General features: G+C 44.6%; 1 protein-coding gene across 2 annotated transcripts in view; it reads left to right on the top strand.

Annotated features, from left to right (window-relative positions):
- The window catches only part of LOC110488089 (enhancer of filamentation 1), a 46,881-nt gene extending 25,627 nt beyond the window's left edge, over positions 1–21,254 (top strand). For both annotated transcript variants that reach the window (XM_036971245.1, XM_021560092.2), the window contains exons 3-7: positions 15,700–15,798; positions 16,075–16,230; positions 17,348–18,550; positions 19,394–19,483; positions 20,112–21,254. In XM_036971245.1, the coding sequence (XP_036827140.1) occupies positions 15,700–15,798; positions 16,075–16,230; positions 17,348–18,550; positions 19,394–19,483; positions 20,112–20,675 (2,112 nt within the window). In that variant the 3' untranslated portion in view covers positions 20,676–21,254. The remainder of the gene's footprint in view (positions 1–15,699; positions 15,799–16,074; positions 16,231–17,347; positions 18,551–19,393; positions 19,484–20,111) is intronic.
- The last annotated feature ends 1,706 nt before the right edge of the window (positions 21,255–22,960 follow it).

Genomic DNA, 22,960 nt, shown 5'->3' with positions numbered 1-22,960 from the left:
ATTTATGTTCCATGCAGCAGTATAGCTGTGTATTTCTGTAGTGTAATAACCTATACGCTACAGCATTCGGAAAAGTATTCAGACCCCTTGACTTTTTCCACATTTTGTTACGTAACAGCCCTATTCTAAAATGAATTTTAAAAAATACAAATGTCATCAATCTACACACAATACCAGATAACGACAAAGCAAAAACAGGTCTTCAGACATTTTAGAAAAAAATGGTAAATAAGTAACTAAAAATAAATAAATACATTTTAAAAATGAAATATTCATTTACATAAGTATTCAGACTCAGTACTTTGTTGAAGCACCTTTGGCAGCGATTACAGCCTTGAGTCTTCTTGGGTATAACTATACAAGCTTGGCACACCTGTATTTGGGAGTTTTTCCTATTCTTCTCTGCAGATCCTCTCAAGCTCTGTCAGGTTGGATTGGGAGCGTCGCTGCACAGCTATTTTCAGATCTCTCCAGAGATTTTTGATCAGGTTCAAGTCCGGGCTCTGGCTGGGCCACTCAAGGACATTCAGAGACTTGTCCAGAAGCCTCTCCTGCGTTGTCTTGGCATTGTGCTTAGTGTCAATGTCTTGTTGGAAGGTGAACCTTCGCCACAGTCTGAGGTCCTGAGCGTTCTGGAGCAGATTTTCATCAAGGATCTCTCTGTACTTTGCTCCGTTTATCTTTCCCTCGATCCTGACTAGTTTCCCAGTCCCTGCTGCTGAAAAACATCCCCACAGCATGATGCTGCCACCACCATGCTTCACTGTAGGGATGGTGCCAGGTTTCCTCCAGAAGTGAGGCTTGGCATTCAGGCCAAAAAGTTCAATCTTGGTTTCATCAGACCAGATAATCTTGTTTATCATGGTCTGAGAGTCTTTAGGGGCCTTTTGGCAAACTCCAAGCAGGCTGTCATGTGCCTTTTACTGAGGTGTGGCTTCCATCTGGCCATTCTACCATAAAGGCCTGATTGGTAGAGTGCTGCAGAGATGGTTGTCCTTCTCGAAGGTAAAGAAAACAACTGTTTTTGCTTTGTCATTATGGGGTATTGTGTGTAGATTGATGAGGATTTAAAAAAAAAATGTAATCCATTTTAGAATAAATCAAATCAACTCAAACTTTGTCACATGCGCCGAATACAACAAGTGTAGACTTTACTGTGAAATGCTTACTTACAAGCCCTTAACCAACAGTGCAGTTCAAGAAGAGTTAAGAAAATATTTACCAAGTAGACTAAAATAAAAAGTGAAAATAAAAAGTAACACAATAAGAATAACGAGGCTATGTACAGGGGGTACCATACCGAGTCAGTGTGGAGGCTATATACAGGGGGCACCGGTACCGAGTCAGTGTGCGGGGGTACGGGTTAGTTGATGTAATTTTGCATGTAGGTGGGGGTGAAGTGATTATCCATAGATAATAAACATTGAGTAGCAGCAGTGTACAAACGGGGGGGGGGGGGTCAATGTCAATTGTCCAGTGGTGATTTTATTAATTGTTCAGCAGTCTTATGGCTTGGTGGTAGAAGCTGTTGACTAGGTCCTAGATTTGGCACTCTGGTACCGCTTACCGTGCGGTAGCAGAGAAAACAGTCTATAACTTGTGAATGGAGTCTCTGACAATTTTATGGGCTTTCCTCTGACACCGCCTCTTGTATAGGTCCTGGATGGCAGGAAGCTTGGCCCCAGTGATGTACTGGGCCGTTCGCACTACCCTCTGTAGCGCCTTACGGTCAGAAGGCTGTAACGTAACAACATGTGGAAAAAGTTAAGGGGTCTGAATACTTTCCGAATGCACAGTATCTGGCCGTTTCTCTGAGGTAGTTTCCAAGCAGTTTCACATCGCATTTAAAACATTTAAAAAATAATTACAACAAATGGAAGTCAATGGAAAGGGAGTGGCGGAGGTACATCACTGGAAGTTATGTAAAATATATATATATATATATATATATTCTTGTTTATTCAAAATCTAAAAAAAATGGATAAGACACTCTATTCCATCCCCTTAAGAGAGAGAAATTAATTATATCCTGGTGGTATTTCTTCTATCCGGGGGTATTTTCAACAGGAAGGCATGAGTTAACAGAGACGTTACCAAACTAAGGTGTGTGTTTGTGGGGTAAATAGGGAGCAGGCGCCTGGAGCTTAGCTATGCATTCCAAATTGCACCCTATTCCATTTATAGTGCACTACTTTTGACCAGGGCCCATGGTCAAAAGTAGTGCACCATGTAGGGAATAGGGTGCCGTTTGGGATAGACTTCGGATCCAGGAATGGCGCTGCGATAAGCCAGTCAGCCAATCAGGAGGCACCAGGGGCCTGAGCAAGAGACTCAGAGAACAGAGACACTAGCTCAGAACAAAAAGGCCGTCAATCAATCCCACCTGTACTGTGAAAACATGCAGTCTCCGTCTGAAAGGGCCCATAGAGCTCTGGTCAAAAGTAGTGCACTACGTAGGGTATAGTAGGGTGCCATTTGAGGCACAACCATAATCACACTCAGAACAGTGCTACTACCATCACTATCACTCCCCCTCTCACTGATAAGGAGTTTACTAAGGGAACGGAATTAAGGCTTTGATGAAAAGGTCAATTAAATAAGTCTATATGAATGTGCCTCGTGTCTACACGCTACAATGTATAATCAACTTGTTTGAGATTAAATTTAGACTGTGTCAATGTCGAAAAGTGCAATCTGTGTATAGCAAAGTGGTGCCACTGCAGATTTCAGCTGTGTTCCTGAATACTGGCCATTAAAGAAAGCCGCAACGGATGCCTCTGTGTGCTCTGTGGAGTCCAGACAGACAGTGCTGTGTTGTTTTCCACTGAGTTCTGAGTGACTCACTGATTTGCCAACACCGAGCTGTGCTTGGCCCAAATATCACCCTATCCCCTATATAGTGCACTACTTTTGACTAGCCAATAGGTAATAGGGTGCCATTTGGGACATTACCCTGGTCTAGGTTGATGAAGAAAGAGGCAGGCCAGCTCCGTTGTTGAATGGCTGAGTGGTTACTGCATTAAGGGCTGTTCAGGTGTGGTGTTCTGGCTAATTAAGCTGGTTAAAAGGGAGGTTAGGGGGATTTCCTGGTTGCCACGCACGCACGCGCACACACACACACACACACACACACACACACACACACACACACACACACACACACACACACACACACACTTCCTCCTTTCAAGGAGTCAAATGATTATGGGCATTGAGGCAGACAGCCTCCTATACTGAGAAGCCCCTCTCATATCCCACCAAAGCCACCATGTGTCGACATGTCACAGCTGTGAAAGGACACAGCTTTGTTACTCAGGCAAAATGCAAGTTTAGCTTTAAAAAACAGTTAATAAACATGTTGTATCACAGCGCCTCTCCTCTCTCTAAAGATCCACTTAACTGTACTGTATTTAAGAATATGAATATGTATATATAAATAGTTTGTAAATAGTATTTTTGTTGTCATTCCTATATCTAACTTTTTTGTATTATTTTGAATGAAATGTAATATCTGTTCTTCTTGTCTATAACTGTCTGTACTTTGACATGCATTTGTAAATGTTATGTGGAACCCAGGAAGAGTAGCTGCTGCATGTGCAGAAGCTCATAGGGATCTGGATAAACGGAACTAATTGTGTGTGCGTGTGTGCGTGTGTGTGTCTAGCATGCCAACCCCTCTGTGAAATTTCAGATCGGCAACTGGTTATTTTATATTCATGTGACGTAGGGCTTTGGTATATAAATGCACACTGAGGTTTGGCACTGGCTCTAGCTATCTCTCTCAGGCTACTCAGTTTGATGCTGCGGCCCTGGCTGCCTGTCCTTGTGTAACCCTTCAGAGAGGGTGAGCTAAAGCGCCCCAACCACAGCTGCCCCATTCAAGGCCCCAGTGTTGGCCCATAGCTTGCCCGAAGCTGGGAGCCATCCTTGGGGCTCTCTGCCACACAAAGAGCCTCTCACAGAGACCAGGAGCTGCCTTGCACCCCCCTTTGTCACACTGGTGTTAGATGGCAGTTTTATCATCAGTCACTGGCCCTGGTTCTTCTGATTCTCAAAGGTGCGTCTGTTTCTCGCTCTGTGTTCAAAGGCCCCGCCGAGCCTCTTATCTACTCCTACCAGTCCTCTTTCTCACATCCTGCCTCAGCAAGACAAGGCTCGCTCCTTCTATGGCCACTTCCTGTCTCTGTCTTATACACATGTAGAGATCCTATCATTCGCTGATTCGTGGACTGTGATCAACAGTAAGAAACACAGTGCGACTGAGTTAATAAACTCCCACAAGTCACAGAGGATTGAGGAAGTGAACTGCTTGGGTAACTGAGTTGGCCGTTAGAGTGGAGGTAACCAGGTTAAGCTCCAATAAATGGATTGTTTGTGAGGTTTGCAAGACATTGCTTGACTACTTTTGACTAGAGCCCTTTGGCCCTGATCAAAAGTAGTGCACTCTAAATGGAATAGGGTGCCATTTGGGACGCAGAAGTATTTTCTCCCTCTAATCATGTGTGGAAAATGAATTATTCCTTCCTGTTGGGCTCCCTCCTTTAGACACGTGTCTGCTCTCTATTGTCGCCGCGGTGACGAATCACTGGCCTGTGTAATTTGACCCAGGGCAAGGTCATAAATCCCATTGTATCAAAGGGAATTGGTGTCCATGTTGGTGTTGGTGTCCATCCGTCGCACACCAACAGAAATAGAGAGAGAGAGAGAGAGATCCTTCCAGAAAAGTAAAGATAGAAGAAAAATGCTCTTTCTGCAGTGCCAAGGAGTAAGAAAGTGTGGAGGGAGAAAGAGAGGACAGGAAATGTTTGTCTGATAGGTAACTCCATTTTCCCCAGTTTAAAATCTATGCTGACAGGGACAGCTAGTAGGTCTCCCTTCTCCCCGCTTTTTCACTTTCTCACAATTCAAAAAGGACATCTTAATAATGAATAAATTCCTGGAAAGTAAACAGGAAATGGCTGTTCCATCATTAAAACTACCCCTATTAGTATAATTTCTGCCCATTTTGAGATGAAAAAAGTCTTTGATCAGAGGGAATAAAAGATTATCCTTATTAGCGATGGAATCAGTGAGCATGTGTGCATAAGTGTGTGTGTGAGGGCTCTTTTAACGCCCCTGGTAAATGCCCGATCTTTACTTGGTTTTGACCACATGGTCACATCGTCATCATGGAGATTGAGGCCTCGTGGGATTGGCCACTTAATTACCTGCATTAATTAGTTTGCCATGTTATATAGGCCACCGTCGCTCTGAGCTGTGGAAGGGAACATTAGTGTTCAGCTGAAGTGAACGTTGTTGAGAAATAACCTATAATAACACTGTAAAGCTATACGACTGTGAGTCAGCAACCGCAGGTGCCCCCTTGAAATCCCCTTGAAACCAAGAGGACAAGGGTAGCATCCCAAATGGTACCCTATTCCCTATGTAGTGCATTACATTCAACCTGTGCACTATGTAGGGAATAGGGTGTCATTTGGGACGCAACCCATGATTCAGCACGACAGGTGCCCTCTGTAAACCAAGGTGCCCTCTTGAAAGGCTATTATAGGAACTCTGCCACACCCCTTCCCTTTTGAGTGACACTTACAAAGAATAACATCACTAATGCCACTCTCCTACACGCTATTAGTCATATCATTTATCATTAATAATGTGTATTGGGTGGCAACGGATTGAATTTCCCTGGTACTGACATGGCTCCCTGTGTGACTTCTGCCCACCCTCAGTGACTGAAAGCTGAAACAACACCATTGTGTTGACAATTGCTAATGAGAAGATGGGGGGGGTGAAGGGAGGGATGAAGGAGGGATGGGACGGGGAAGTTATATGAGAGAATGGTGGCTTTACTGTGTCAGCAGCAGCCACACACACACATACACACACTGAGGAGTGGGTAAGGATGGCGATATAGGGGGAATGGATGGATGGAATCACCCCATCCAGTTCTAACAGGGGTCAATGGCTGCCTGGCAATATGATTGTCACCATTAGGGTGATCTGGCCACCGTTGACATGTGTCATCAAGTCATCAGCGTGTGAAATTACAACCTAGTGTGCCTTTCTACACCTACGCTCACACCTTCCAGTGTTCACACACACAAACCTACACAAACATTCACACTCAAACTAGCTTTCTTTCAGAGCTGAAGCAGCACTGTCATCACAATGCAGGGTTAACTTATAAAGGTCAAAGTCATAGTGAACAGTTGACAATGACATTTTAAATCTACTTAAAATACTAGGCTATGTATGTATTTATCAAACCCATGAAGTCATTGTTGGCAACATGACACGATGAATACCACGGAAATCATATGCGGGGAAAAACCCAGCCTGTCCCAACTAGAATCTGTCAGCACATTAAAGTAAATGTGGTGTGGGCTGAAAGAATAATGAGTCACTCAGAACAACCCAGTACTATCCCAACAATGCATGCAGCACCTTGGGGACACCATTTTGAACCTGATCCTTCTGTAGTCACCCACAGTCCTGTGTGACTAGTCCATGATAGAATCCACCTAAAGAGCCTGTCTGCATCCCAAACAGAACCCAATTCCCTATGGGCTCTGGCGAAAGTAGTGTACTACTGTATATAGGGAATAGGGTGCCATTTGGGACAGATCCCATCACCTGAGTGGGAACAAGTATTTACCCAGTCCCTGGCATATATGATGTCATCAACACTCACCCACCAAGACTGTATTTTCTGATGCCGCCGTCCGCCTGCCCATCCCCATAAAGGAACCAGTCAGGTCAATATTTACCCAACCACCATTAGGAGCGCCAAGTACCCCGGCAGAGCCCGCCGCAGCGGCAAAGCCTGCTGGGTAAACAGTGGGTGAAGAAGGGAAATAAATGAGCAGTGTTTGTCTGGCAGTGAATGACAAGACCTCGTTATGGGAAGCGTGGAGTAGAGAGTGGCTGTCTGCGTCAAGGAATGGCAACCTATTCCCTTTATAGTGCACTACTTCTTTTGACCAGGGCCCAAAAGGCTCTGGTCAAAAGTAGTGCACTACAAAATTGATAGGGTGCCATTCGGGACATACCCTGACATGCACCTGTTGAGGAGCCAGATTGGTCACTGTGGTTTTCTGGCTTTCATAGGTACCATGTTAGCCATCTCTGGACTGTGTGTGAGAGAGGGTAACTCAAAAACAGAGATCTCCTTTTGTGCAATGCACATTCACTGCAACTTTCCCACACATAGCCACGCCACAGGGAGTATAGGAACTACAGAGAAAGCAACAAGGACCTTTTAGTCCAGGACTTTCCTTTGTTGTGTAAAGGGAAGCTATGCTGGTGTGTCTGGTTACACATGCCCTGGGAGCTTGTACCCAATCAAAGATACACGTGTGTGCGTGAGAAGAATAAAATGTAGCATGTAGTCATGGCTTTAGAAGCTTCTGATAGGCCAATTGATGTAATTTGAGTCAATTGGAGGTGTACCTGTGGATGTATTTCAAGGCCTACCTTCAAACTCAGTGCCTCTTTGCTTGACATCATGGGAAAATCAAAACAAATCAGCCAAGACCTCAGAAAAAACATTGTAGACCTCCACAAGTCTGGTTCATCCTTGGGAGCAATTTACAAACGTCTGAAGGTACCACGTTCGTCTTTATAAACAATAGTACGCAAGTATAAATTCATGGGACCACGCAGCCGTCATACCGCTCAGGAAGGAGACGCGTTCTGTCTCCTAGAGATTAACGTACTTTGGTGCGAAAAGTGCAAATCAATCCCAGAACAACAGCAAAGGACCTTGTGAAGATGCTGGAGGAAACAGGTACAAAAGTATCTATATCCACAATAAAATAAGTCCTTTATCGACATAACCTGAAAGGCCGCTCAGCCAAGAAGCCACTGCTCCAAAACCGCTATTAAAAAGCCAGACGACGGTTTGCAACTGCACATGGGGACAAAGCTTGTACTTTTTGGAGAAATGTCCTCTGGTCTGATGGAACAAAAATAGAACTGTTTGGCCATAATGACCATCATTATGTTTGGAGGAAAAAGGGGGAGGCTTGCAAGCCGAAGAACACCATCCCATCCGTGGCAGCATCATGTTATGTGGGTGCTTTACTGCAGGAGGGACTGGTGCACTTCACAAAATAGATGGCATCATGAGGTAGGAAAATTATGTGGATATATTGAAGCAACATCTCAAGACATCAGTCAGGAACTTAAAGCTTGGTCGCAAATGGGTCTTCCAAATGGACAAAACCCCAAGCATACTTCCAAAGTTGTGGCAAATTGGCTTAAGGACAACTAAATCAAGGTATTGGAGTGGCCATCACAAAGCCCTGACCTCAATCCGATAGAAAATGTTGTGGGCAGAGCTGAGCAAGGAGCAAGGAGGCGAGCAAGGAGGCCTACAACCTGACTCAGTTACACCAGCTCTGTCAGGAGGAATGGGCCAAAATTCACCCCAACTTATTGTGGGAAGCTTGTGGAAGGCTACCTGCAACATTTGACCCAAGTTAAACAATTTAAAGGCAATGCTAAGAAATACTCATTGAGTGTATGTAAACTTCTGACCCACTGGGAATGTGATGAAAGAAAGAAAAACTGAAATAAATCATTCTCTCTACCATTATTCTGACATTTCACATTCTTAAAATAAAGTGGTGATCCTAACTGAACTAAGACAGGGCATTTTTACCAGGATTAAATGTCAAGAATTGTGAAAAACTGAGTTTAAATGTATTTGGCTAAGGTGTATGTAAACTTCTGACTTCAACTGTACATACGGAGCCTGGATATGTATGGACTGTATGTATGGATACATATGTATGGATACATATGTATGTATGTATGGATAGGAATCCCAACCATGAGCACCTTTAATTACACTGGGAGGGTATTTACAGAGCTCTCCCTCCCTCCCTCTATGGGAAATATATGTTTAAATTTCCAATGCAAGTGAAATGGATAAACAAAAGTTAAATAAATAAAAAGTAAAAACAGTAAATATTACTCACAAGTTCCAAAAGAATACAGACATTTCAAATGTCATATGTCTATATTCAGTGTTGAAACGTAGTGCAAATAGTTAAAGTACAAAGGGAAAAATTGATAAGCAGGTAGCAAGTGAACGCAAGTGCAGACTCAGGTGAGGAGACAGGGATAAGGTAACTAAGGTATTTATTGAACAGCGGGGGGAAGATGGGGTGGCCAGGGGAGCCTCAGACAGGTAGCAGGGAAACAAGGACTGAGGCTGAGGCCGGGGCAAGGGGAGCGAAGGCAGGGTAAGCAGGTCCGGAGCGGAATCCAAGGAAGCCGTAGAGCGGGGGTCCTGAGCAGGGACGCAGGACTGTCGAGACAGGGACCAGCAGCAGAGCGGCCGGAATGATCAGAGATTACAATCTGGCAGCATGGAAGTGGCAGGGCTGAGTATTTGTAGAGGTCTTGATTATGAAACAGGTTGCAGCTGTGCCTCCAGCACACCTGTCTCCACTCACACAATCACATGCACCCACACACAGAGAGAGAGGGAGATAACACTGGGGGAATGGCAGCAGGTTAGGGAGACACAGGATGAGAAGTAGAGGGTGTGTCAGGGGCAGATGTAACAAAAATAAATAAACATATATATGGGTTGCATTTACAATTGTTTGTTCTTCACTGGTTGCCCTTTACTTGTGGCAACAGGTCACACATATTGTTGCTGTGATTGCACACTGTGGTATTTCAACCAATACATATGGGAGTTTATCAAAAATCGATTTGTTTAAAAAGAAAATGTGGGTCTGTGCAATCTGATATGGTCATACATTTAGCAGGATGTTAGGAAGTGCAGCTCAGTTTCCACCTCATTTTGTGGGCAGTGTGCACATAGCCTGTCTTCTCTTGACTGCCAGTGTGGCCTTTCTCAATAGCAAGGCCATGCTCACGGTCGGAACATAGTCAATATTTCCTTAATATTGGGTCAGTCACAGTGATCAGGTATTCTGCCACTGTGTACTCTCTGTTTAGGGCCAAATAGCATTCTAGTTTGCTCTGTTTTTTGTCAATTCTTTCCAATGTGTCAAGTAATTATCTTTTTGTTTTCTCATGATTTGGTTGGGTCTAATTGTGTTGCTGTCCTGGGGCTCTGTGGCGTCTGTTTGTGTTTGTGAACAGAGCCCCAGGACCAGCTTGCTTAGGGGGCTCTTCTCCAGGTTAATTTCTCTGTAGGTAATGGCTTTGTTATGGAAGGTTTGGGAATCACTTCCTTTTAAGTGGTTGTAGAATGTAATGGCTCTTTTCTGGATTTTGATCATTAGCGGGTATCGGCCTAATACTGCTCTGCATGCATTATTTGGTGTTTTACGTTGTAAACGGAGGATATTTTTGCAGAATTCTGCATGCAGAGTCTCAATTTGGGGTTTGTCCCATTTTGTGAATTCTTGGTTGGTAAGTGGACCCCAGACCTCACAACCATAAAGGGCAATGGGTTCTATAACTGATTCAAGTATTTTTAGCCAGATCCTAATTGGTATGTTGAAATGTATGTTCCCTTTGATGGTGTAGAAGGCACTTCTTGACTTGTCCCTCAGATCATTCACAGCTTTGTGGAAGTTATCTGTGGCACTGATGTTTAGGCCGAGGTACGTATCGTTTTTTGTGTGCTCTAGGCCAACGGTGTCTAGATGGAATTTGTATTCGTGGTCCTGGCAACTGAATCTTTTTTGGAACACTATTGTTTTTGTCTTACTGAGATTTATTGTCAGGGCCCGGGTCTGACAGAATCTGTGCAGACGATATAGGTGCTGCTGTAGGCCCTTCTTGGTTGGGGACAGAAGCACCATATCATCAGCAAACAGTAGACATTTCACGTCAGATTGTAGTAGGGTGAGACCGGGTGCTGCAGACTGTTCTAGTGCTCTCGCCAATGTGTTGATATATATGTTGAAGAGGGTGGGGCTCAAGCTGCTTATCCCTGTCTCACCCCCCGGCCCTGTGAAAAGAAATGTGTGTGTTTCATGCCAATTTTAACCACAAACTTATTGTTTGTGTACATGGATTTTAAATTGTTGTATGTTTTCCCCCCAAAACCACTTTCCATCAATTTGTTTAGCAGGTCCTCATGCCAAATTGATTCGAAAGCTTTTTTGAAATCAACAAAGCATGAGAAGGCTTTGCCTTTGTTTTTGTTTGTTTTTCAATTAGGATGTGCATGGTGAATACGTGGTCCGTTGTACGGTAGTTTGGTAAAAATCCAATTTGACATTTGCTCAGTACATTGTTTTCACTGAGGAAATGTACGAGTCTGCTGTTAATGATAATGCAGAGGATTTTCCAGAGGTTGCTGTTGACGCATATCCCGCAGTACTTATTGGGGTCAATTTTGTCTCCACTTTTGTGGATTGGGGTGATCAGTCCTTGGTTCCAAATAGGAGGAGGATGTTAAAGAGTTTAAGTATAGCCAATTGGAATTTGTGGTCTGTTAATTTTATCATTTAATTTAGAATACCATCAACCCCCTAGGGCTTTTTGGTTTGCAGGGTTTGTATTTTGTCCTGTAGTCCATTCAATGTAATTGGAGAATCCAGTGGGTTCTGGTAGTCTTTAAAAGTTGATTGTAAAATTTGTATTTGATCATACAGTGCCTTGCGAAAGTATTCGGCCCCCTTGAACTTTGCGACCTTTTGCCACATTTCAGGCTTCAAACATAAAGATATAAAACTGTATTTTTTTGTGAAGAATCAACAACAAGTGGGACACAATCATGAAGTGGAACGACATTTATTGGATATTTCAAACTTTTTTAACAAATCAAAAACTGAAAAATTGGGCGTGCAAAATTATTCAGCCCCTTTACTTTCAGTGCAGCAAACTCTCCCCAGAAGTTCAGTGAGGATCTCTGAATGATCCAATGTTGACCTAAATGACTAATGATAATAAATACAATCCACCTGTGTGTAATCAAGTCTCCGTATAAATGCACCTGCACTATGATAGTCTCAGAGGTCCGTTAAAAGCGCAGAGAGCATCATGAAGAACAAGGAACACACCAGGCAGGTCCGAGATACTGTTGTGAAGAAGTTTAAAGCCGGATTTGGATACAAAAAGATTTCCCAAGCTTTAAACATCCCAAGGAGCACTGTGCAAGCGATAATATTGAAATGGAAGGAGTATCAGACCACTGCAAATCTACCAAGACCTGGCCGTCCCTCTAAACTTTCAGCTCATACAAGGAGAAGACTGATCAGAGATGCAGCCAAGAGGCCCATGATCACTCTGGATGAACTGCAGAGATCTACAGCTGAGGTGGGAGACTCTGTCCATAGGACAACAATCAGTCGTATATTGCACAAATCTGGCCTTTATGGAAGAGTGGCAAGAAGAAAGCTATTTCTTAAAGATATCCATAAAAAGTGTCGTTTAAAGTTTGCCACAAGCCACCTGGGAGACACACCAAACATGTGGAAGAAGGTGCTCTGGTCAGATGAAACCAAAATTGAACTATTTGGCAACAATGCAAAACGTTATGTTTGGCGTAAAAGCAACACAGCTGAACACACCATCCCCACTGTCAAACATGGTGGTGGCAGCATCATGGTTTGGCCTGCTTTTCTTCAGCAGGGACAGGGAAGATGGTTCAAATTGATGGGAAGATGGATGGAGCCAAATACAGGACCATTCTGGAAGAAAACCTGATGGAGTCTGCAAAAGACCTGAGACTGGGACGGAGATTTGTCTTCCAACAAGACAATGATCCAAAACATAAAGCAACATCTACAATGGAATGGTTCAAAAATAAACATATCCAGGTGTTAGAATGGCCAAGTCAAAGTCCAGACCTGAATCCAATTGAGAATCTGTGGAAAGAACTGAAAACTGCTGTTCACAAATGCTCTCCATCCAACCTCACTGAGCTCGAGCTGTTCTGCAAGGAGGAATGGGGAAAAAATTCAGTCTCTCGATGTGCAAAACTGATAGAGACATACCCCAAGCGACTTACAGCTGTAATCGCAGCAAAAGGTGGCGCTACAAAGTATTAACTTAAGGGGGCTGAATAATTTTGCACGCCCAATTTTTCAGTTTTTGATTTGTTAAAAAAGTTTGACATATCCAATAAATTTTGTTCCACTTCATGATTGTGTCCCACTTGTTGTTGATTCTTCACAAAAAAATACAGTTTTATATCTTTATGTTTGAAGCCTGAAATGTGGCAAAAGGTCGCAAAGTTCAAGGGGGCCGAATACTTTCGCAAGGCACTGTATATATGTTTCTGCTGTTTGTTCTTTGTTATAGAGCCAAAAATATTGGAGAAGTGGTTTATCCATACATCTCCATTTTGGATAGATAACGCTTCGTGTTGTGGTTTGTTTAGAGTTTTCCAATTTTCCCAGAAGGGGTTACATTCTATGGATTCTTCAATTACATTGAGCTGATTTCTGATGTGCTGTGAAGGTGTAGGCTCAGGTTTCTGGGTCTCTATGTTTTTGGTTGGATCGGTTTCTCAATTTCTTTCTTAAGTTTTTACATTCTTCATCAAACCACTTGTCATTGTTGTTCATTTTCTTAGATTGTCTGCTTGAAATGTTTTGATTTGATAGGGCAGCTGATATGTCAAATATACTGTTCAGGTTTTCTACTGTCAAGTTTTACAGTGAATTTTTTTTTCCCAGGAAATTGTCTAGAAGGGATTGAATTTGCTGTTGCCTAATTGTTGTTTTGGTAGATTTCCACACTACTTTCCTTCCATCTATAGCATTTCCTAATATTATTCATTTCCTTTGGCTTTGATGCCTCATGATTAAGCATAGCTCTGTTCAAGTAGAGTGTGATTTTGCTGTGATCTGATAGGAGTGTCAATGGACTGACTGTGAACACTCTAAGATACTCTGGGTTGAGGTCAGCGATAAATTAGTCTACAGTACAATTGCCAAGATATGAGCTATAGGTGTACCTACCGTAGGAGTCCTCTCGAAGCCTACCATTGACTATGTACATACCCAGCCTCTGACAGAGCTGCAGGAGTTGTGACCCGTTTTGTTGGTTATGTTGTCGTAGTTGTGTCTAAGGGGGCATATGGGGAGGGAAGGATGTCACCTCCAGGTAGGTGTTTGTCCCCCTGTGTGCTGAGGGTGTCAGGTTCTTGTCCAGTTCTGGCATTTAGGTCGCCACAGACTAGCACATGTCACTGGGCCTGGAAATGGTTGATCTCGCCCTCTAGGAAGGAGAAGCTGTCATCGTTAAAGTATGGGGATTCTATTGGGGTGATATAGGTAGCACACATGAGGAAATGTTTCTCTGTTGAGATCATTTCCTTATTAATTTCTAGACAGAGTCTTTTCTCTGTTTCACACCTGGTTATTTGGTGGATGGGACAACCATATCTTTGTAACCTAGAGGGCAACCATTGGATCTGTTTATAACCATGTTTCTTTGATGAAGTCTGGGTCCCTGCTCTTTAGGCTAATGGCAGATGACCTCAAACCTTATATATTCGAGGGTGAGATATATCTCTCTCTGTATCTCTCTATACCGCTCTCTTATCTCTCTCTGTGTCTCTCTCTCTCTTTCTCTCTCTCTCTTTCTTTCTCTCTCTCTCTCCACTGAGACATTCATCTTCGTCTGGTGGATGGATGGGGTCTAATGCTGGGGTTTTGGATGCCATCATTCAGCTCATAACTTCTCAAAAATAGGAGGTATTAGGATGGCTACACAGGGACTAAAGAAGAGACCATAGAGATCTCAGTGTAGCCTCAGTGCATTCCAAATGGCACCCTTTTCCCAATATATAGTGCACTACTTTTGACCAGAGCCCTATGAAATAGGGTTCTATTTGGGAAGCAGCCTCTTGCTACCTCCCTGGAGTCTTTCTGTCTTTAGAGCAGGAAGCCATACGTATGGTTCCCATTTTCAAGCCCTGTCAGTGAACCCTGCATGTTCCAGTGTGGTGATGGTGGTGTGTCTATGGAGGGGGAGGAAGGGACAGGGAGAGAGAGGAGGGGGTAGCGGGATACAGGGAAGGGGGAAGAGCATTCCGTACATTCTTCTGTCTGTCTGACGCAGCGAGGAAGTCTGGAGCTCGGAAGGCTGGGATATACAGGGTAAGAGTAGAGAACTGACAGAGGTATGGGAGGGAGAAAGAAAGATTGGGAGGGTGATTAACACTTACGGGAAAGAGAGAGGTGGAGGAATGTGACACGAGTGAAAAAGTGATGGAAAGGGAGGAAAAAGCGGTCTGTTCCTTTCTTTCTCGCCTCCCTACTCCTGAGGAGCCAATGTGACATCCATGTTTCTGGGACGTCTGTTCTCTCGCAGCACCACACCTCATGACAGCTCAGTCCCCTACTTCACGGTTACGTGGCTGGAATCCCAAATAGCATCCTATTGGGAATAGGTTTCCATCTGGGATGTACCCAGAGAGAACAGGGTCGTATTCACTAGGCACCAAGCAGAAGAATACTTAAAGGGAGTCCAGGGAGGGACTACCTGAACATTTCCAATAAGAAACGCTGGTTTTCGCTTGCCGTTCCATTGTGCACTAATGAATACAAACCAACTATGGGAGCCACGAGAGAGAGATAAATAGGTTTCGTCAGAATGACTCGGGGCCTGCAGTAACAAGTCATAGGACGTATGAGGTGAATTGTGTGTACTGTGTGTAATTTGTAAGACTATCACTGTTGTGGAACTGTCATGAAACAGTTGTCGAGACAGAGGTCCTTATAGTGTTGTTTCTTGTGTGTGTCCTGGTGTGGACAGGTGGTGACCCCAACACAAGTGGGACAGTCTTACGCCTACAGCCCTGGCCAGCACACCCAACAGGACCTCTATGACGTTCCTCCCATGAGACCACAGGGGGTAAGTGTCTCTACCTCTACACATAACATAGAAATTCTTATGTCAATCCATCAGGGAAAATCTGAAATGGCACCCTATTCTCTATGCAGTTAGCTACTTTGTATGAAACACTGAGGCTTTGTCTGACATGGCACCCCAGAGCCTTGGCCAAAAATAGTGCACTATATAAGGAACAGGGAGCCATTTGAGACACCGCGTCAGTGTTTTACTTTGCTGTTTCTGCCATTCAATGTAATCTATGGTATCCTGATTTGGGAATGTCACTCTGTTTTCCAGGTGTATGACATTCCTCCTGGGAAAATTATGGGATCGCCTTTTCCTGGACAACATTGCAATTCTCCTTCCCAAGGAGGAGTCTATGATGTTCCCCAATCCACTCAGATGGACCCCCGGACACAAGGGGTTTACGATATCCCTCCCTCTACGCAAAGGGTATGTCAGACCACTCAAACTACACAGAGAAACACTACCCACACTGAGACCACATTTAGAAGGTTTATAACCTGGTCATTCTACATTCTAATAAAGTCAAAAGGAAGCGGTAGCCATTTAGGTCCGGAACATTTTACTATTTATTTATTGATACATGCTCTAGTATCCCTCTTAATTGCATGGTAATAAATTAATATGTCAAATTATCATATTTATAACATTTTCGCGGTTCCCTAAATGAAAGTGTTGCCTGCCAATAGTGTTCGAGCAAAACTCGCTGAGTAGCATTCTCTCTCTCTGCATTCACTCCAGCAGGGAAGTCAAGGACTAAATTATTACGTCTCTGGGGATATATCCCAAATGGCACCCTATTCCCTATATAGTGCACTACTTTTATCCAGGTCCCATAGGGCTCTGGTCAAAAGTAGTGCACTTTGTAGGGAATAGGGTGCCATTTGGGATGTAGTTGGGGGCATCTTACATTACACCCTGGATACAGTGTTCTAGGCCCAGCCAAGGCTTAGGGCCATCAGTTTGTTTGTAATAACGTGAAATATGTGGGAACCCGTTATTTGCGTCGCTCCTAATTACGGTTGGGTTCGGGCTGTCTCGCAGTGAGGAGCACATTTCAAGGCTGACTGAAATCACTTACAGCCCACTCTTTTTATTTATCCAGCTCCGCTTTCACGCTACGTGCCATTTACGTCACAATCCATATTCCACACTGTCAGGACAATGCTAGATGTTTATTGCTTATGCGTTTTGCCATATTCAGGCTGATACTGAGTTATGGGGAAGGAATAGGAAGCTGAGCACTGAGGTTTGCAAATATAGTATCAACCGAAACAGTCGGTTCTGTCAGTTCCTCAATATCTAATTGAAATAATGTGGTGCAAAGCCTGTTTGTTATTGATTTGGTAACCTGTATTTCTGTAGCTATGACTCATTGTTGCATGCTGGTTGATGCGCTGTCTACTCCCCTCCTTACTGTAGGCCGTCATTGTAAATAAGAATTTGTTCTTAACTGACTTGCCTAGTTAAATAAAGGTTAAATACATTTTTTAAAAATACTGTAGTCTATGAGGCACTCATCCAAACGCTTGCCTTTTCTGTACAGGTGTACTCTGTGCCTCCCTGCCGGAACACCCCAGCCCTCCAGGAGGGAAACTACGATTTCCCCCAACCTCTCAAACAACACAAACAACAGGAGGGCATCTACGACGTACCCCCACCCACCCTCACCAAACCCTCCCCGCCCCCCCAGTCCAATTATGACTTTCCCCCCAGCTCCGAGCCAATCGGACCCCACCACCTCCAACGCCCTGTCGCCAGCGACAACGAAGGCATCTACGACGTGCCGCCCCCCGCCCACCAGCTCTCAGGGGCGGGGCCTCGTGGCGATCTGTATGATATCCCCAGGGGGATGCAGCAGCCCCCCTCCCAGCACCGCTCCACCCCCCAGGAGAGGGACAGGGGGAAGTGCCAGGGCGTATATGACATCCCACCTGCTCTGGGGGACATGACAGACGGGGTGAACCGCCTGTCCTTCTCCAGCACGGGCTCCACACGCAGCTCCATGTCCACCTCTTCCACCTCCACGGTCTCCAGCGCTGAGGGCCGACTGGCCCTAGATGTGGACCAGGCAGTCCAGAGGCTGTACCGCCTGCATCAGGCCGTGGAGGCCTCTGTGGGGGCCCTGCAGACCCTGGCCTCCTCCTCCCACTGGAGGACTTACCCCTTCATGGAGCGCCACACCAACGAGGTGCGCACCGTGCTGGACAGGGTACGGGCAGCCCTGGCAGACTTTGTGGTATTTGGCAGGGGTGCTGTGGCCAACGCCACGGCCCTGTCAGACCCCAGCCTGCACAGTAAGCTGAGGAGGCAGCTGGGAAGGCTGGAGGACTCCCAGCAGATCATCCTGCAGACCTACCAGAGCCTGGAGAACTGCGGCTGGGCCCTCAACGCCCTGGCCACCTCCAGCAGCACCAAGCACCAGATTAAGAGTGACAACCTGGACCGCTTCGTTATGGTTTCCAGGACGGTGCCCGACGATGCCAAACAGCTGGCCTCCTCCGTGGGGGGTAACGCCGAGCTGCTCTTCAGGCGGGCGCCAACCATGAATGGGTCCTCCTACCCCAGGGGGGGCACGCCAGAGGAAGCCGTCCTCCATCCTCTCACCTCCCCGTCCTCGGACAGCGACAACTACGTAGGCCAGACCAAGCCCTTTCCTGTGCCCTCCAACCAGGACAAAGGCAACATGAACAATAGTGAGAAATGTGTGAAGAGCTGGATGGAGGACTATGACTACGTCCATCTGCAGGTATGTTTGACTCTGACTCTAGCCTGACCTACCACACAGATGTTACATTTACTGTACACAAAACGTTGGTCATTAAGCAGACACTTATCCAGAGCGACTTACAGTCGAGCATTCAATTTAGATGGTAAGACAAACGGTAGCTAGGTCAAATGTTAGCCCATCACATCAACATATAATCCCTGATCTATGCGTGAGAGTTTAGATGTGAATCACTAGATTCCTATACAGTGTCTTAAGTGTGTTGACACAATATTTAACCTTTAAGGGAAACGCTAATCAGGTGGTGTTGAGCATGCTAGCTGCATTATCAGTACACTCTTAGAAAAATGTGCTATCTACAACCTAAAAGGGTTCTTCAGCTGTCCCCCATAGGAGAACCCTTTAAAGAACCCTTTTTGGTTCCAGGTAGAACCCTTTTGAGTTCTATGTAAGACCCTTTCTGCAGAATGATTCACATCTTTCCACAGAGGGTTCTACATGGAACCCAATAGAGTTATACCTGGAACCAAAAAGGCTTCTCCTTTGGGGACAGCCGAAGAACCCTTTTGGAACCCTTTTTTCTAAGAGTGGGTAAAGCCAGGCCCATCTGCCTGTTGGGTAGTCCCATCTGTTCATCCAGGAAGACAACAGATAGATCTGAAAGGAATAACTAACATACAAATGTTTTACTGAGCATCAACATGTAGGACTATATGAGAGGGACTATGTTTTCAATCCTAATCTGAGTAGCAGGAATTGTATCGCAAGTTATGCATCGGGAATTACACGTGTACTTACCCTCTGCTGTTTGAATCTGCTGCTTTGGTTAGTCTTCTCCTCAGTCACACTCTTGTTTCTCCTCAGGGCAAAGAGGACTTTGAGCGGCAGCAGAAGGAGCTCCTGGAGAAAGAGAACATCATTAAGCAGAGCAAGTTACAGCTGGGACAGGAACAGGTAACGGCTTCTTTCCTCTTTTGGCCAGTCTGGGCCACCATACTTAGTCATGCATATTCATGTATTAGTATTGTTTCTATGCACTAGATTTACAGTATTAAAGGCCCACTCCTCAATTTGAAAAACAACAAAACGGTTGCTCCGCCACGTTGGTTTTCTATAAAGCTGAGAGATGTGGGCAGAGAAATGTATCCACTCTCAAACAGACTTCTCATACTGTTCACATAATTTATTGAACATACAATATATTCAAACGCTCACAGTGGATGACCTTTCCTTCATGGGTTCAGAGACAGTGCCTACCTCCTAGAATAGAGCAGAGCCAGGAGGACACATCTGGCCCACTCTGACAGAGCAGTCAAACATACTGCCGTAGAACAGGAGATGAACCTTTTCACTCCTGTAATCATGCAGCAATTATCTTCTCTATGGAAGAAGAAGGAGAATTCCATGATGAAATTGATATGTAGGATGTATTTTCATCATGTTTATTGTGTACATTAGTCTCCATAATACCGCACAGTTTAGTCTCCATAATACCACACAGTTTATCTACTTGTGTACATTTTAAGACAATTGAGAAATGGAACCAAAAATATTGATCAGATTTTACTCTTTCATGTCACAGATTAACCAGTTCATACAGTTGGAGCAAGAGGTGATCAAACCAGTGGAGAATGACATCACACAGTGGATCGCCCACCAGCACCCGACAGGCCCCTCCTCCTCCCCCTCAGACTCCTCCTCCTCTCCCTCCCCTTCCCTGGCTGGAGGCGGGGCCCAGCTGTGTGGGCGGGACCGTCAGCTGCTGGGCTTCTATGCGGAGCAGTGCCAGCAGCACTTTGTCACATTGCTCAACGCAGTGGACGCTTTCTTCGGCTGCGTGGGCGCCGGCCAGCCACCGCGCATCTTCGTGGCGCACAGCAAGTTCGTCATCCTCAGCGCCCACAAACTGGTGTTCATCGGTGACACCCTGTCCAGGCAGGCAGCCACGCCCGAAGTGGCCAACCGGGTGATGAACTCCAGCAACGTGCTATGTGACCTGTTGAAGACAGTGGTGGGAGCTACCAAGACGGCCGCGCTGCACTACCCCAACACAGCCTACGTGCAGGACATGGTGGACAGAGTCACGGATCTCTCACACCACGCTCAACAGTTCAAAGAACAGCTGCTGCAGATGGCTGCTTTGTGATAGTTTGCGTTGTCATTTGTCACTTCCTGGTCCCGCCTATTTCACCACAGCAACCTGTTTATATACCGAATATACAGTATCTATATATATATCTATATATATATATATGTACAGTATCTCTCTCATATATATATACATATATATATATATATATATATATATATATAATTGCTTATTGTTAATCTTAAAAGTACATTTTTGGGCTGTTGTAAATAGTATCGTTTTCTCTGTTCTGTAAATATTAGGCTCTATTTTTGTGTAGATTGTTTTATATAATTAATTATGATATGAATATATAGATGTGATATCCGTGGCTTTTTAGGGTTACTTGGACATGTTTTCGTAACATTCCAATTTCATATATTATAAAGCAACTTGTGATGATGACGACATGTCCGGTTTTTCTTTCATTTTCACCTGTAAATTGTTGACGTGCCCTACTGCTGGAAATGACAGTAGTACTTTGTGTAAATGGTTTGATGTCGTACTTCTTTTATTGAAAGCGGTAGGGTTCTCAACAGACAAAGTAAAGGACTGTTCTTACCCATATGACTGTCTTTTTATTAAAAAAAAAAAAAAAGAACTGCTGGAGACTAGTGGGCTCCACTTTGTTTGCAGACAGTGCACATGACATGACATAACCATGAGTTGTTAAAGCTCACCGACCTATGTTATTACACACACACACACACACACACACACACACACACACACACACACACACACACACACACACACACACACACACACACACACACACACACACACACACACACACACACACACACACACACACACACACACACACACACACACACACACACACACACACACACACACACACACACACACACACACACACACACACACACACACACACACACACACACACACACACACAGAGATATTATTAACTGGAGTAACTAGAGACCAAAATGGCTGGACTGGTACACAATATTGGCATCAACAGTGAAACTCACAGCTAAAGCCTGGTATTCATCTCTTACATTCACCCAGTGCTGGGTGTGGTGGAAATAAATAAAATGGGTATGATAACGACCAGATGGTAAACCGCTCACGTTTTCACATACGGACGAAGATACTAGTCATGTTTGAATATAAATGAGAACGTAACAACAACAGAAATGTACAGTATGTTAAAGAAGTAGACTTGGAATTCTTAGAATACTCAGTAGTAGATGCAGTCAATCATGTTAACATCAAGATAAGTTGCCTCACCTTCGCTCTTATTCTCCTGGATCCTCATGTTATTTTCCATTCCATGTCATATTCAATGAGGATTTTTGTTAATACCATGTAAGCCTCAGATGGGACGATGAAAGACGGGGCTAAAGGATTTCACGGTAAGCGGGGCAGGGCCAGCGCAGAGTCCATCCATGCCAAATGATCAGTCTTAGCCTGTGGAACATCTTTTATGGCATAGTTAGGAAGGTGGGAGAGGGGGACAGAACATCACGCCCAACTGGTCTTGATCTGGAAACTATCTTTAGCATTTTCTCTTTTCATCTAGAACGTGTCATAACACAGTGGTTAAGGGTCATAACATAGTTCTTGATGCACAGTACACAGATGAACCATCGTTTTATGGCACGGCCTACTGAATAGTGCAACAGCATCTAATGAAAGGCATTGTGGGTTGGATATGCACACAGCCTTAAAATACAGCTAAAAAACAGTCATTGTTTATTTTCCCTCTACCCCTCTTGACCCTCCTTTTCATTACAGCCTGACTGAAATACACTGACCATATACTGTAGTTTCTCCCTGTGGAGAGGTGGGCCTGTGGCTATAAGGGACTGGTAAAGGGGTATGGAGGAGATGCCCATGCCAAACCCCTATCAGCTCCCAATCAGAAAACTTAACTCACAGAGCCTGGGTCTTAACAGGCCATCAGTGGTATTATCACCTGCTGCATTCCATTCACTGCTATCCCAGGGGACGAGACGAGAAAACGGAATCCGCTCTGGAATGGCTTTTAAAAGGCTTAATTTAACCCAGAATGTGGATTGACACGGTAAATCAGGAAGATGTGTCATTCCCCCCAAGTCTCAGGTCCCGGGTGACAAGACTCTGTACTGATTTACCATCAGCTAATAATGGCATCCAGGCACATCTCGTGGTTGGCTCTGAAACAAACAATAGAAAGAAATAGCCCTTTGGAGACTGAGAGTCTTGGCTGAGTTAACACTGCAGATCTGGAGACTGAGAGCCTTGGCTAAGTTAACACTGCAGATCTGGAGACTGAGAGCCTTGGCTCAGTAAAC

The sequence above is a fragment of the Oncorhynchus mykiss genome, chromosome 32 (assembly GCF_013265735.2).
Source record: "Oncorhynchus mykiss isolate Arlee chromosome 32, USDA_OmykA_1.1, whole genome shotgun sequence".
In the NCBI taxonomy this organism is placed as follows: Eukaryota; Metazoa; Chordata; class Actinopteri; order Salmoniformes; family Salmonidae; genus Oncorhynchus; species Oncorhynchus mykiss.
Note: the sequence above shows the minus strand (reverse complement) of the source record. Positions and strands in the feature narration are given on the sequence as shown.